The 16244-nt window shown below is 45.4% G+C and overlaps 3 protein-coding genes across 3 annotated transcripts in view; 2 read left to right on the top strand and 1 right to left on the bottom strand.

Annotated features, from left to right (window-relative positions):
- LOC114882728 (protein SCAI) overlaps window positions 1-2629 on the top strand; it is a 35814-nt gene extending 33185 nt beyond the window's left edge. The window contains exons 5-6 of the mRNA XM_029199692.2: window positions 312-725; window positions 1968-2629. Of these exons, the coding sequence (XP_029055525.1) occupies window positions 312-725; window positions 1968-2212 (659 nt within the window). The 3' untranslated portion in view covers window positions 2213-2629. The remainder of the gene's footprint in view (window positions 1-311; window positions 726-1967) is intronic.
- Window positions 2630-6384: 3755 nt separating this feature from the next.
- LOC114882725 (proteoglycan 4) lies at window positions 6385-14099 on the top strand. Its single transcript, XM_029199689.2, has 3 exons — window positions 6385-6883; window positions 8056-8413; window positions 9436-14099. Exons 1-3 carry the CDS (start codon window positions 6708-6710, stop codon window positions 13744-13746), a joined length of 4845 nt encoding a protein of 1614 aa, XP_029055522.2. The 5' UTR covers window positions 6385-6707; the 3' UTR covers window positions 13747-14099.
- LOC114882730 (negative elongation factor E) lies at window positions 13769-15541 on the bottom strand. The gene is made up of 3 exons (XM_029199697.2): window positions 15328-15541; window positions 14720-15213; window positions 13769-14645 (listed from the first exon to the last, which is right to left on the bottom strand). The coding sequence occupies exons 1-3, from the start codon at window positions 15415-15417 to the stop codon at window positions 14402-14404; spliced, it is 828 nt and encodes a 275-aa protein (XP_029055530.1). The 5' UTR covers window positions 15418-15541; the 3' UTR covers window positions 13769-14401.
- Between the last annotated feature and the right edge of the window lie 703 nt (window positions 15542-16244).

The following is a 16244-nucleotide window of genomic DNA, read 5'->3' as shown; positions in this document are numbered from 1 at the left end:
GATCGCCGCTATTTATAGGAATGTCGGCTACGAAAGAGTGCATGTTCCTCTTTTCGGAAAAAAATTCAACATTCTTTCAGTCCATCTCTATAAAAAGTAATCTGTATCAATGAAGCCTCTTAAATGTAATCCAATCAGTCATAGATTCCAGGAAATCCCTTGAAACGAATTCTCTATAATCTTCCAAAAATTAATAACAAAAAGGCTGTAATTAAATGATACTCGAAAGTGATTAGCCAGGTAACATCGGACATCTTAACGCTCAGCGAAACCGGAATTGCACGATGTTGATAAATCTTCCGCTTTTGCAGTGGGGTACGACCTGGGTGGAGTGTCGACGTGCAGCAAGAGGGACCCGGAACACGGGAAGAGGCCGACAGGTGGTAAGGAGCCACACTGTCTCTATCCGGGTGACCTCTACCCGTTCACCAGGAAGCCTCTGTTCGTGGTCGTCGACTCGGACAACAGTTTCGTGTTCCAACAGATACCCCGTTACTTTGGTCAGCCTTTAATGGTGCTGATGTCGCCGCAGGACACGCCGCCAACCTTACGAGATGTCCGACACGGTGGCAGCCTGTTCACCCTGTTTCTCCACGCCCCTTTAGCCGCGTTTTGCCTTATTTGCAACATCGGCAGCCTGGCCGTGCACCACTGGGAGCGGTGCCAGCGTTACATCGAGCGGTTCCTCATCGAGGCCTGTCAGCTCGTCACGCGCTCCAGATGCGGTAAGGATCCAGGACATTGTTTTTGTCGGCTGACACGACCTGGGAAGCTGTGCTCCTCCTCCTCTCTCTCTCTCTCTCTCTCTCTCTTCTAATTGGATTGCCTCCGGGGATGGGGAACCCGTGTCGGTAAAACTTTCTTGGCAGTGACGCGACGCTTTTCGTGGCTCGCTGTAGGAGAGGAGGAGTTGCTTTTCGGAATTTACACAGGCCCGACTTTTGGCTAGGTACACTGTTGGCTAAAAGCATGGGACCATCTTGTCCAAATTACACTTGCCGATATAAGTTATACCAGATTGTTTCGGTAGTTATTACTTTTCTCTTCTAATTTCTAACGATTAAATTTTCCAAATGCTATTATCTCGTAAAGTAAGAAAATGAAAAATTGTTCCACGTATAAAAGAATGTTAGTTCGTTGACCGGTAGGAAAGCTCTGTGAAAGGGATTTACGATTGCGTTAGAACGATAAACAGAGCTGGCCTAGATCCAGATCGTGTTTATCGCTGAACTGGCAATCTCAGCTCGTAGACGCGTGATCTAGGGTCGGTTACAAAGGGTGCTCTCTATTGTTTCTACCGCGACAATGATACGTCGTACGAGTTTTCGAACGTACGAGTGGTTTCCTTTGTCGAGTCTCCGGCCCGACTCTAAACCTTTACGTTTCATTCGCTTTCAAGCAGGGGGCAGGGAGTTGGGAAAGTTTCACCGAATCGATCTCCTCTATCCAAAGCCGAACAACGATAATTCGTCGAGGGGGAAGTTCGAACAACAGGTTCTCGAGCTCAGACGACGACGACGACGACGACGACGACGACGACGACGACGGCAACGATAACAACGGCGCTATGCAAATTTGTTCACCATTACGCGTTTCAATCGTGAAGCCTTACCGTCGATCAGTTGTCGCGGTTGTTTCGCGAATCGGAAGCTCCCTTGTACTCGCCAACTCGTTCGCGACTGCTATATCTGGAACAAGGGTTATCAACGCTTACGTAATATTCGCGAGAAGAAGTTTCTTAACCCCTTCGCGTAGCTGCATCCAGGTCGACCTCGAGATCACACTTAACCAAACGTCTTGGCCTGAACTAGTCGTGCAAACTTTTGCAAATGAGAGAAACTTTTCTATCGAAATTTCAATATAATTCCAATTTTCCGCTTGCTATTAAAAACAAAAACATTACCACCATGTTCATCCTCCAACCTGCCCTCCACCTCGACTAATCACCATTTCGCGCCTTCCTCCAGAGACCAGCGTGCTGCAATTCTTCGGCGACGATTTCCTACGCCTGTTGCTGGTTCGCTACGTGTTCTGCGACGTGGTGTTGAATCTCCATCGGTCGTTCAGGGGTCGACAGCAAAGGCCCCGATGCCATCCGCCGTTACCGGACGCCGAGGTCCTCGAACATCCGACTCTTCATCATCTGGTGCTCGACCTGGCCGCCTGTCTCGACTGTCGTGACCATTTTCCGGACAGCAACGAGCTCGCCTGACCCAGGCATCTTCCCTGCCCGGCCCCGGAGTCCGCGTCCCTGTTGCCACCTTATACCCACGACTACGATTACGATTACTGTAACTACAATTGCAACAATAAAATCGTTACACTGAGACCTCATTAAGAGCCGCGTCCAGATCGCCGCGAGTGTTATATTATACGAAGGCGCGTGTAACAGCTCGATTAATCGTCGAGCAGTCTCAGGGTAACCGGGCGTCTCGCTGCGTTCACGATGGACAACCGGGAACGATGTCATCGAGGATGATAAAGAGAAGAGAAAAAAATATGCAGGAAGAATTTTCTCTCTAACGTTCTATGTTAATCGCGACACACCGCTGCCAGTTTTTTGCTACGGACTAGTAACGAAACACAAAAAAAAAAAAAAAAAAGAGAAAAAAGTCTATATATATATATACACATATATATATATACAAAATATATGATATATTCTGTCACCGCGTCGATGGGTAAATATACGTATGAAAGAAAGATATTGTGATTCTGCATGTATAGACGAAGAGTGAATTTGTACGCACTGGTGCTTTGTACGATTTAAGAAGCTTTAGCGTGTCGTCGAACTTCGATGAAATACGATTCTGTTTGGCGCGAATACAGCCCGGTTCGGTTCGGATCCAGGCTACACATGCACGCTCCAACACCCCTCTCTCTAATCGCGATACTCTTTCTCATCGAAATTTAACGCGAATCATCTCCGAGATATGTACTGATACTTTGTGCTTTATGTTATACTTTGTTGTATGTACACTAGCATTCGATTAGATCGTTCCATATCGGACGATGGATTTCAGTCTAACGCGATTTCACGACAGAATAGGTAAGTGCCATCGTGAAATTGCTTCAGACTTTCTATGTCGATATTGTACAAGAAACTCTCTTTGATCGTGGTTCGTCTTATAACATTAGCCAAATCTAATCCACGAATTTTCCTTTATCCACTGACTCTTTTTTACATCTTCTACTACTTCGGTAATTAAACTTCGTGTCTTCCTTCTCTGTTACTCTTCACGCTCTCACGTTTCCTGTTCATCTTCCTGCCACCCACGTTCGCGCACCTTCACCGGTTCGCCAACGTTACAGACATCCGACTATGTGGCTCTCGTTTATTTATAAACAAAAAGTGGAACACTCACCGGCCGCTGAGTAACAGTGTCGTCATCTCATTGAACCTTCATCGACGATTCGCCGAATTGAACGAAACCGCTCTGTTCGGAGAACACTGATTTCTCTCGGTGAAAGAAATCAGTCGTGACAAAGAGAGGGGAGAAATTCAACTGTGTTCACTTGTACATAATATAATATTTATGTAAATTCTAGTCTTTTTAATGTCGAACTAAATTAAGAATTGTATCTCGTATCGTGTTACAAAAAAGTGATATTTATGGTTTGTGTGATATTTTAGTTGAACGTAAGCACGTAACCGGTAGAGTGCACAAAGTATCAGAACAGAAGAAATTATTAAAAATCAGACAAAAATTATTCTAAAAATCTCTAAGTAAATATATTGTAATTGATCGTAACGTTAAAGAATTAAATGATAAATAAATGAATAGGGAAGCGAATAGGGAGAGGAGATAAAAGAGGATGAAGTAACAAGTCTTATATGTTTTATAAGAGTCGAAGAACACGTACAATACGCTGTACATACGTGTCCTAACATCGCGACGATTTAACAAAGAAGATTCTATATTTACCGTTTCTAATGTTCACCGTGATTAACCCGTTAATTGGAAATGACTAATTAACCCTGCTGTTCTTCTCGCTTAGACTTTCACTTTATGGCATTTGAAACAAGTTACATACACTTTTTCATACTTTGAAACGATTTATTCTCGAGCGAACGCGTATCCTAAAGAAGTAAATGCAAAATAATATGTATATATTCTTCGTTCAGGGTCGTATGGGCCCAAGGAGAAGAGCAGAGTTAACTCGTCGTTCAACTTCTTAGAACATAATAGTAACGTTCATTTATATGAAAAGTTCTGATTTCAATTTTATCATTGTATCTGTATTAAAAAGAAGATCGTACTTGTATTTGGCACGATGGAAAATGATAAATTGATTCGTGTTTGTACGCTTTTTATTACAGGTACAGAGAAGTAATTCTTCGCTGATCGAAACGTTACTCAGTTAGTTAATTATTTAACATATTCCATGCCACGTAGGAGATCGTTGACCTGCTCTTAATTTTTCATTGGCTCTTAGTTTCAGAAATTTCTTATGAATATTAAAATTCACGTGGCAGGGGGTATGTTAAACAAACAATCGCCGATACTGTATGATATTATCAGAGATCATTGCACGACGATCATTGTTCTCCGGCTATAGTTTTATGCGGTTCCCAGCTGATGAAAATTCTTCTTTATGAAAAAAAGAAAAAAGAAACACTTGTTCCCAACACGTTTTGATCCGCGTTGCAAGTTAACTTTACCAAGTTTATCGTCCCTTTACTATCTTACCGCTACCTCGTTACTGTATTAACCCTCGGACCAAGAGCCGACTTAATCGATATAATTTAATTAATTATCGAAAATACTATCATTTCCACCTAGTACTTACTTTACTGTAATAATAAATCTGTGAATATTATTTTCCATTCTCTAAGGAATCTGTAAAAAAAATTTGAGAGCTTAATTTGTAGGTCTGGGTCACTGTTGATCCGGCTCAGACGTTCCAGGGTTAACGTACTAATACTATTATTGTACTAGTATGATTACAGTATCGCTGAAGTGTAGAACAGAAGCTGTTACGTGAACGACAGCTCTGAATCTTCGATAAGGACACTAGAAAATGTTAATTAAAAGAAGAAAAAAAAGGAGAAAAAAAGAAAAGCAATTTAGCGGTGTAGATCTCGATTTCGATGAGGTGTAACGATGAACAATGATTCGATCGAACGTTTCTACGTATATTTTTGGATACAAACACATTTTTAGTGTCCTGTGATGTGAGCGACATAAAAAAAAAGAAAGAAAATAAGGAGTCGAGTTTGTCTGAAACACCTCGTCATGTTCCTTTCAGCAAAAGGATATTATCAAGTATAGCCTCCGAAATTGAATAAACCCGGCTGCAACCATTGATTCGATTACAACTGTTCAAATTCGACCCCAAGAAGAAAAAAAAAAAAAATGTTTATTCCTAACGATGACACGATAGTGTATATTCTTCAACAAAAAAAAAAAAATAAAAAAAAAAAATAAAAAAACGATTAGGGAAATTTTCAAGTACAAGGATGATCGTTTTTTTTAAGTACTTTTAGGACACCAGCACACAGTTTCAGTGTCCTGCTACATGTAGGACCGTATAAAAATAAAAATTAAAGAAAAAGAATACATTTATCAATTTGTATTTTGTGGAATAAATGCAGTGAAATACTTACGGCTCATTCGACTATTAAAAGCTTATATGTATATGTCTTGTTAGTTAGAAAGTTACAATTGAAATGTTCATTTTTATTTTTTATTTTTCCAGGACTATTTGTACGGAAAAAGGAATTCATTTTTTTTACTTTTGAAATATGATTATACATATGTATATTGGAAATCAGAATTCGAACGCTGCGCTTTCGTGTATCGTAATAAAACATGACCCGCGTTTATCATCGGTGAAAATATCCTCTAAGTATCGGGTGCAACCGTGTTTGGAACCCATCCACAGTCACCAATTCGAAGAATGTAACAAAAAGCAACGAACAGAATCATTCGATAAAGTCTGAGCACTTTGAAAAGAAGAAAAAGATCAACTAGATCGACATCGAGTACAATGTTGGTAATAAAAGAAACAAGAGAAGAAAAGAATATGTTTTAGTTTTCCATGATATCCAAATCCTATCGGAAAAAAGATCTGATCCATACAAACTAGAATCATAGAAGAATTTTTCTGACTCATCGAGCAATGTAAGTAGTATAATACCTAGCACTGTTACAAAATAGTATACCACCTAAGGTAGGTTTACAAAATTACAGAATGAAATGACAGATGAACCGAGGAAGTAGACGGGACTGAAAGCGACGACGCGACGCCAGGCGTCGCGGTGCAAGAAAATCGAATTCCCGCGTCTAGCGAGGCACATCCCTCCCCTTAGCAGTGGATTTCAGCGAATAGTCCGCCAGGTGGTACGATGATCATCCCGGTACAGGTGAATTCTGGCCAGAACGAGAACTCGTGTCGCTGGCCGTGTCGAAACGAAAGGTTTCTATAAATAATCCAATGTCCGATGTCCGAGTCGGTGTTTCTCGGACGGTCAGAGGGTAGAGAGTCGCCTAGAAGCCGCTGCAGCAGCGGTCTGCTCTAGGAGCCATACTCTCTCCCTCTTTCACTGTGTTGATGGGGGTGTAACGACCAGACGAACGAGAAGGAGGATAAGGCGGGATCGTGAATAGCCAGCGCGTGGCGGTCGGCCACGTCTACGTGGTGTCAGGTAGGAACCGAAGAAAGAGGAGACTGGAGGTGGACAAGTGGAATCGAAGGGGGTGGGGATGGAGCGGGAGCAACGTGGACGCGGCTCGCGAGCGTCGTCGACGTCGAGCCTCGGACGCGAGGTCCGTTGTGGCTGTCAGTACTACCAGAGCGACTCGCTTCTGCCGGAACGACGTGCTCTCCTCGGTAGACCGCCGTCCAGGACGATGCAGCAGCCACCTGCGGTCCGCTGCAGGTCAGTAACTAAACAGAGAAATACCGCTCAACGTCGCCTCCAACTCCAACATATCTCCCTTTAACGCGTTCGATCCCGATCAGCTAGTATTACCTTGCCCGAACAATTTCAAAAGAATGTTTTTATTTTTTAGAAAGAAATTTTTTCAACTCCATAAAGTGTCGATGAACAGTGGTGATCTTAATTTACAATTACGCCTTATCTCGACGAAACTTGAACTGTCCATTCGGGATCGAACGTTTTTAAACCTTGATCGGGTTTCGGGTTTCGGGTTTCGGGTTTCGGGTTTCGGATAAATGACCAAGATCCCAGCATTTTCCAGACGTATCCGTCGAGCTTTCGGACGCGGCATGCACACGCACGATGATCATAGCCGGTGTGTGGGTTACGCGTTTCGACTATGCTTGCGCACCGCCGCAGCTATTTAAGGTTCGCCCGGCTGGCTATACATAGAATCAGCTCGATCAGCTTGCTCGGTTCCGCGTCCAAACGTTCGTGTGTATGCTGTATAGAAAATAAGGAACGCGTGTGCGAATCGAGTGCACGAGAGGACGAGAGGAAGTTGATGCATTCTCGAGAAAGGGGATGATGAATAAACGCGACATTGTATCGCGGTAATGGGAGCACAGGTATCGATCATCTCCGCGGAAAATCATGATAACGGTTCACTTGACTGGGGATGAACCGAGGGGGATCGGGAATACCTGAAGATGATCAGGGTAATACCTTAATTTAAACTAATCAATTTTTACCACTGTAACAGCACTCCCACGATCCTGGGATAAACACGTACCTGAATCTAAAGGAGAGACGATCAGCTGAACGTTAGTCTTCCTTCGACACTGCCCTCGTGCGCGATCAAAACGCTCATCTATATCACTGCTGGAGAACTGCGCCCGACCAATGTCTACTTATACTACTGAAACAGTCCCCTCCAGTGAAAGAGAGGCGGATATAAGCGTCCCGTTTGCTCAACTAACAAGACTGACTTCCGAACCAGTATTAACCGTCTCAGTAATTTTATATTCTAACGAATAAAGAAGAAGCGCAATTAATATTAATTAACAAATTAGTTACTAACAATAAAAATTAGCCGGGAATAGTTGACGGGAAACGAAGTGAAAAATGCCGGTCAGAGCCAGAAGGAAAAAAAGAGTAACTTTTTATAATAGCGAGCACGAGTACGAACCGATCGCTGCACCGTCGCCGTCGCCGTCGCCCAAAGCAGCGTCGGCGCCGGTCGTGCGAATCACCGACACGGATGTGGTGCCCGTCGCTGACAGCGACGAAAGCATCGACGACCGGGCACGACTGCCACCGGAATTGACGCGAGCCGGTGAACTGATCCTTCCTCTCGATGGCAAGATCGAGGACACCGCGATGGAGGCTCGCGAACTCGTCGAAACCGGCGACACATCGGAGGAACTGGAAACTCCGCAGCAACTTCAGGAACGATTGGAGGAACGGTTCTTTAATGCTGCCACACCTGGCGCCGAGTCTAGAACCGATGGCGAAGTTAACACTAGTCAGGTGGGTTAATTCATTTAATTAGGTAATAATTTAACAGCACGATGTCTAATTTAAATAAAAGAGAAAAGAAAATAAGGAGACTGGTTAAATTAGATTCGCCGCGTCGCGTCGCGTCGTCAAGTATTTTCTTTGATTCTTTTTATTTTCAAGGAAGTCCTCAGGTTCGAACAGGGCTACGATACTGTAAAACGAAGACAGCACGACGAATGTCGCGCGAGGCTTTCCCGTTTGTTACCAACCGGGACTATATTTAGCGAAACACGCGTATAAAAAGCATTGGAGCCAACGTGTCACTGTCCGAGGCATTGTGCAATCATCGTCGCAACGTTCCAGAAAATTCGGGCTTTTCCCATCGGTTGCACAATTCCCCTAAAAATACCAGAATCCCGTCGAAACGCGACGATCAACCGCGAATTCATCATCGACCAATCCGTCGTATCGTTAACTCTCTCTCTCTCTCTCTCTCGTTCGTCGCGTTACATAACGCGTTAAAAGATCCCGTCTCTGGCCTCGTTTGTAACGAGGAGAAAAAATAATCATTATTTCGAGACAAGATGATTTCTTTAAGTTCGAACGACGGAGGACTCGTTAATAGTTTTCTGATCCATTCAAACTACTTCCTTCGCTAAACTTTTCTACTATTCAAAGTTTGTGTAAAAAAATTTTTAATTTTTCAAAACCTTTAATTATAAACATTCGAAAGGGAAATCGCTTTTTCTTCCATCTTCTTCTACTCTTATTTTCATTCCTGACGATGCTATTTCTAAGTCCGCATACTTACCCCCTCAGTGCCCTCCTCGTTTCTCTTCAAATGCCTGTACCGATCGCGATGCAAAACAAAGATTGTATTGCGTCAAGGACCAGGTGAGGGGCATCGGTAGCCCAACTCGCAGTAGGTTCAAATATCTCTCGAACAACGCAACAGCGAAAGCCATTCTTAAACTGGTTACGTTATACGATCACGTTTTTCCGCATATAATCGATCAGCCAATGAATCAACGATTGCCAATCTTTTATTTCAGGTAGACTCGTTAGCATTGGAGGAGCTGCCCCTTCGTCGCGGTGCACGCGGTTTGCCCCACAAGCTGAAGACACAAGCTGGTAAGCTGCGCACACGATTGAAGAACATTAAACGACCGACGTTCGCGTTGCCGGAACGTCAAAGAGCCGAGAAGACCAGGTCGACCAGCAGCGGTAGGTCGGATAAATCGCGGACCGAGAAGAGACCCAGCCGAATGGACAGAATCAGATCATCCTTCTCCGAACGACCGAGATTCTCTCTACCGGATCGATCGAAGTTTCATTTGCCCGAGAGGCCCAAGTTCAACCTGAAGAACGCCTTAGCTCGTACGAGAAGATCGCCTCCCCCTAACGAACGCTCCACCGACCCGACGGTGGGTTCTCGTGGTAGAAACATCTTCGACTTCTCCACGTACCCACGGATATTCGATAGGAAATCGAAGAACAAGGCCGACTACGCGACCTCTACGCCGAAGGATTCACGAGCGCAGTCCGCTGAGAGCGCTACTTTTCCTCGACCGCGTAAAGGGATGGTCGTCAGCAAACGATGGACCAGGAGATTCGAGAACACGACGGCGTACATCGACGAGGATCGTTCGGGCGCGGACACCGCGGCGGAGAGGTCGCCACCCTGGCGTCATCCCTCGAGAGAGGAGCCTAGATTGTCCCTCGGATTCGAAGGAGACACCAGGATACCTTGGGAGGAGAAAGAACGGCCGGAGGAGCTGCAATACATGGATTACGAACAGGAATCTCCTGAAATCTCCGAGCGTCATGCCCATCCGACATCGGAGGCTTCCAGAACCGAGGATGATTCCTATGATAGAGAACAAATCCCAGAATCGAATGCCAGGTTGTATCAGGACCAAGACGCAGCGGAAGCATACTTGAAAGGGACTAAGAAAGAGGAAGAGGTGGAAGAGGGTGAGGTTGATTGGAGAGCGGAGGAACGGATTGCCAGGGATGAAATCAGAGCGGTTCAACGATCGCGTTCCTTGGAAGCGGTTCTACGAGCGAGGGAAGAGGAAGGGTACGATGGAACGTTCGTGATGGTGGACCCCAGAAGATACGGGGTGCACAAGACACCGTCCGAGGAGGAGGAGGAGGAGTACGACGAAGAGATGGAGGAGGAGGAGGAGGAGGAGGAGGAGGAGGAAGCGGAACCTTCGTCCGCACAGTCGGACAGGGAGCAACAGCAATCGAGTGGCAGCTCCTGCGACCGACGACGTCGCGGGGTTATCGAGGAGATCGATTACGACGAGTTCTTCCTCAGCCAGGACGACACGCATCTGGGCAAGTATCTGACCACCGAGATCAGAGACGCCCTTCGAGCGGAACAGAGTCACATACTTGTGGGCGACGCCTCGATGCCGGCTCCTCCGCAGCGTCCCACCAGGAGCAGATCCTTGGGAAAAAAACAAAAAGAGGGTTCGATCGAGTCGTACGAAGCGATGCCGCCAGCAAGACCCAAAAGAGACCCAAACAGGTCTCGCCGCAGCGAGTCCATAGAGGAGCAGTTTCCTGAACGCACCAGAAGCGATTCGAAGCACCGGATAGTTTATCAGACCGAAGGCGAACCACCGGAATTACCGATCGAACCCTTGGACGATATTGTAGTAGTGAAACCCGTGCGTAGAAAGTCCAAGTCCTCTCAGCGTAGTCGCTCGCAGATACGAACGGATACGCCTCGACCACCCTCGCCCGCCTCTGTTCCGCCCGTCGTACCGACTCGTCGAAAACGTTTACGCAAAGAAACACCCACGTCGGAGAGAAGGAACGGTGAGCTGGCGGCTATATGCAACGGACACACCGAGTGGGCTGCAACTGATTCAGCTCCCGAAAAACCTTTGCCATTACCACCCACCGATCAGTTGCCAGATGACCAGGAAGCGTACACCGCGGAGGAGATCATAGCGACCAGCGAGGAGAACATTCGGATGCTGGCCACGCGTCTGCGAGAAGAGGAGTACATGGAACCAGCGCCAGTTCCGCCAAAGAGGAGATCTAGGTCCAGAGGCACCTCGGTAGCCCAGGACGAGGACAGGACCTCCCACGGGGCTGAATCCCTACCAGAGATAGGGTACGTAGAGGAGGATATACCTAGAGACGATCTAGACTTTGGCAGAGATCTATCGGGCTACGCTATCATAGAGAAACGAGACAAACCACCGCGGCCACCACCTCCGCGTAGAAAAAAAGACAAATTCGCCACGACCCCAAGACCTGTAGCCCCTAAACGTCCTCAACGCGCCTACAGTACGTTGGTGGGTCCAAGTATGTCCAGAGAAATGAACATACTGACGGATGAATTTGAGACGACAACCCTTCAGCCAGCAGAGTCTGCCCCCTACATAGAGATCGATTCCGACGACGGGGAACACAAGGATCTACGCAGCGACGAAGTGCTAAGCAAAATGCAAGGGCGTCCACTGCCAGCTCCTCCGAGACCACCCAGAGTAAGGAAGGATAGATCCCTGGAACGTTCTGCGGGTGCAGTGAACCAGGAGTCCATCGCGGAGACGACGACCGCGACCCAGACCGATCCATTGCCCGACGACATGGTGATCGAAGAGGAAGTGACTCAGGCGAAACTCGTGGTCGCCCCCTCCGTGTCAGGCTCTCAGATCATGGTCTCTACCGAAAGAATACCCAGTCCATCCAACGTAAGCACACCGCCTGTTCCTCCCTTGTCGATCATCTCCCAACGTATGCGCAGGGAGGAAGAAACGGAACTACCCTACGACACCGTGTCCTTGAAGTCCCCGTCGCCTGCACGCGAAATGGAAAATCTTCAAGATAGACACCTGTCCGCGCCACACTTGGGGGAACGTATTCGCGAAGAAAATCCGCGCGTACCGTCCGTCCATTCCGCTCTATCGTCGAACGAGCCTGTCAGAATCAGTAACCTCGAGGTTGGAGATCTGCGAGTAGATCGTTTGAACGTGTCGCAGATAGAGGCGGGGAAAATTGTCGCGTCGGAAGTGGACACGTTAGTTATCACTGCGTCCGAGTTGAAGAGCATGACGGGTATGTTAGCGGAGGGTCTGTCTCCGTCCATCATCAAGGAATTGATAGCCATTAGAAGTCACTTGGAAACGGTGGCCGCTTCTCAAGCGCAACAGAGCCAAGTTCGCCAAGGTAGACCGATCGAGGAGGAAACGGAACGGAAACCAGGAGCCGAGCAGACGGTCCAGGAAAGCCCTTTGGACGCGGAGAAGTCGAGGCCAACCGAGGAGCAAAAGGTTGTTAAAAGAGAAGTAGTTGAAACGAAGGACAAAGAAATGTCCGGCACACGTACACAGTCCATTGCACGAGCAAACGTCGAAGATAACGAAATACCAGTAACGCACACATTATCAGTCACCCAAGTAGAGTTCAGCGACAAAGACATCTTTCTCACAACACAATCACCCTCTGTCGTTCAGCCAACTGAAGATACGTCCTTACGAATTTTTGATTCAGAATCCCTCCTTTCTTTGAGCACGGCTACCGCTAAGCAGCCCAACGTGGACGAATCCCGCGCCTCCCTTCCTCCGTCTAGAACAACGAAAACAGACGACGATGCGATGCAATCGAGATTCTCCTCCGATCGAATGTTCGAACCAAGCGACGAACAATTGGAAGGATCTACCGATTCGAAGATACCAGCCGAGTTTTCCACGCTGATGACAGAGCACCGAGATGAAGATAATAAGGAGAGCAGCCCGGAAAGATCGGAGCGAAAGAGTCGGAAATCAAGATCCAGATCACCGTCCCCTATACGTGTATCTCCAGCGCGACAAACCGCTTCCCCGGTACGATCCTTACCCCCTGCTATCTCTGTAACACCGGACACACCCGACAATATAGCACGACACGGCATCACCAGCGAGACGCAACCGCAACGTGCCGTTATCTCTTACACTTCGTACACCGAGGTATCCGAGAGGGAGAGCCAAAGGGAAACGTCTCAATCACCGATCGTACCCTCCTTTCCTCTAACCGGTACCCATCTCATTGCGTTTCCAGCTTCACAAATTCCAAGTCAATTTTATTCCCTGACCAGTCAACCCGTAGATTCAGAGGCCACCGTGTCGGATAGCGCGAGACAATTAATCAGAGTTCTACGATTGGCGTGTATCAAAGCCATGAGGCATTTCGTACGGTACACGGCTTCCATGGTAGGCGAAGAATCCAGGGAGAAGATCCGAGAGGTCGAACTAACGATATGCGCCATCTTGTTGTTAGTCACTGGCTTATTGATATTCTTGTTCAGTAGCACGCGAACGGTAACGCATCATCATCACTGGGATTATTTTAATCCGCCTAAATAACGCACAGAAATAAAGGAAATCATTAAACAGCTCAAAGCTATATGTTTATTTGAATCTATCATTTTTATCATGTCAATTTATACATGTAACGAGAATCCGCTAATAGAATAATAGAAATTAGAATAAGCTTGATAACGTACAACAGAAACAGAGAAGGTAACGCGTCTGTTCTCTGATTAAATGTTTAATACAACCGGTAAACGATAGTGACCGACTGATACTTGTAAAAAAGTTAATGCCCACGTATCATTTACTGCGAGAATACTTGTACTTAATTGCTAAGTGCTGCATATGTGTATATACACATGATATATACACATGTACCACCCAATTACAAATATCTATTATCGATACGAGTGTTGTAACTATTTTTTTATCGACGCAAATCCTTTGTAGAAAAAAATGAAAATCTCAGATATCATTTAAAAGTCAGCAATTAATAAATACAAGGACAAACGGTATAACAAATTTTATATCAACTTAGTAGTAATGTGGTATCATAAAAGGAGTAGAATTTAATCAAAAAAAAACCTTTTTTTCATACTTTAAAAGTAACAGAAGCTATGTACAAGTTTATTTTAAACCAAGACTCCGAATATTCTAACCGTGTAACAACATACTCTAGAACAAGATGGATAAATTAAAAATATTGCATTCACACAAAAAGGTCTTCCTCGTACACTTTCAGATCTCTCCTGTCTTTGTGCACACTTTTCTGAGAGTAATTTGCCGCGATTGGTGACCACATAGAGCTAGACGTAACGTCATTTATAGATTCAATTATAGGTTGTCGCCGTGCTAACGATACTTTTAACTGAATCGAAGATACCATGCTACCATCCATCTCACTTATTGCCCTTTCAGCCGCTTCCGATTTATCGAATGTTATAAATCCACGGCTAAAAAATAAAATTGCATATTAATAAAATTTCACACTTTTTTATTTGAAACAATGTTGGAAACTAATACCCACTTTTTTTCTGCTTCCATTGAAATATTAATAATATTTCCAAATGTCTGAAAATGTTTTTTCAAAAAATCTTCTGATATTTTGTAACCGCATACAAATATTGTATTCCCCGCGCGGGGTTTTGTTTCCTGTTTTGATGCCGATTGCGTATCGCCACCGGTACGATCCTCTGTATCTTGAGCGCTTACAAAACTATCGTACAAATCTTTAACCCTTGGCCGTGCTGTTTCTGTTTCTTCCTCTTCCATCTGTGTAGCTGAGAATGGTTGGTAAGAGCTTACTGTTTTTTCTGTACTGTTTAATTTTCTTACTAATCCACGTGGTCTTTTAAACGATTGCTCTGGTCTTTTAGGAGTCTTTGGAGCTGTGATTACACCCGATTTTATTAGCTTTTTAGCAACTTCTCTTGCATCTCTTGCTTCTGTTGGCCTTTTCGGGGTCTGTGGTATACGTTCGGTCTCTTGTTTTGGAGATTTTAAATCTTGCAATGCCTTTTTCTTAAAACAAGAAATTAAAGCTAGTACGAAAGAAGAAATTGAAGATGATAGAATTTTAAAACAGAATTTACATTTCTGTTGAACTGTCAAAGAGTAAACATAACCTATCTGTACCTTCCTTTTAAGTTTATTATACTTTGCTTGCAGCATTAACTCCTCTTCCGTTAAATTCGATGGGAAATGTAAGTACACCATATTTTGCATGTAATAAAAGTAAATATAATTTATTTTTTATCCACACGAATAATTTAACACCTCATCCACTAAGACTGGACATATTTTTGTTTTCAAGCGGTCCTTGAATTGTACCAGTGACTACAGAGGCAAAAGACTGGACATACCTTAGTTTTCAACAGGATATGCCGAAGGGGCTCTCAGACACCCTCAGATAAGACTAGGTCCGTATCGAGAAACCCCAGCCGGTATAACAATCGTACCTATTTTACCAGTCCCTCGGTACCCCTTGTATCACAGTATCTTTATAGCACTGCGTTCCTTACACCCCTGCATTCCTAACGCCCCGTGCATTCCTTAAATATCCCTTTTTGTTTTTTCATTTTTTTTAACGTGGTGGAAATCTTCAGAAAGACACCTTCAGCCCCCCTGGGGAGGGGCCGGAAGTAGTGTGGGATTTTTAACCACTAAAACCACCACGGTGGCCTGCGCTCTCAAACAATGAAAAAAACCAATTCGTCACAAGCGTTAAAAATAGAGTAAAATAGGGGAGAGGGGTTCTCGAAACCCCGTCCGGGGTCCTCAGAACCCCTGTATAGGCAGGTAGTGGGGTCCTCGAAACCCCGCATAGAAGGGCAGCTGTGTCCTCGAAATCACAGCATGGATGGCCAGCGGGGTTCTCGAAACCCCAACTGGGGTCCTCAGAATCCCAGCATAGAAGGTCAGCGGGGTTCTCGAAACCCCAGCATGGATGGGCGGCGGGGTCCTCAGAGCCACGGATGGAAGGACAGTGGGGTCCTCGAAACCCCGGTATAGACGGGCAGTGGGATCCTCGAAACCCCCGCGTAAGAGGACGG

The sequence above is a fragment of the Osmia bicornis genome, chromosome 5 (genome assembly GCF_907164935.1).
Source record: "Osmia bicornis bicornis chromosome 5, iOsmBic2.1, whole genome shotgun sequence".
NCBI classification, from domain to species: domain Eukaryota; kingdom Metazoa; phylum Arthropoda; class Insecta; order Hymenoptera; family Megachilidae; genus Osmia; species Osmia bicornis.
Note: the sequence above shows the minus strand (reverse complement) of the source record. Positions and strands in the feature narration are given on the sequence as shown.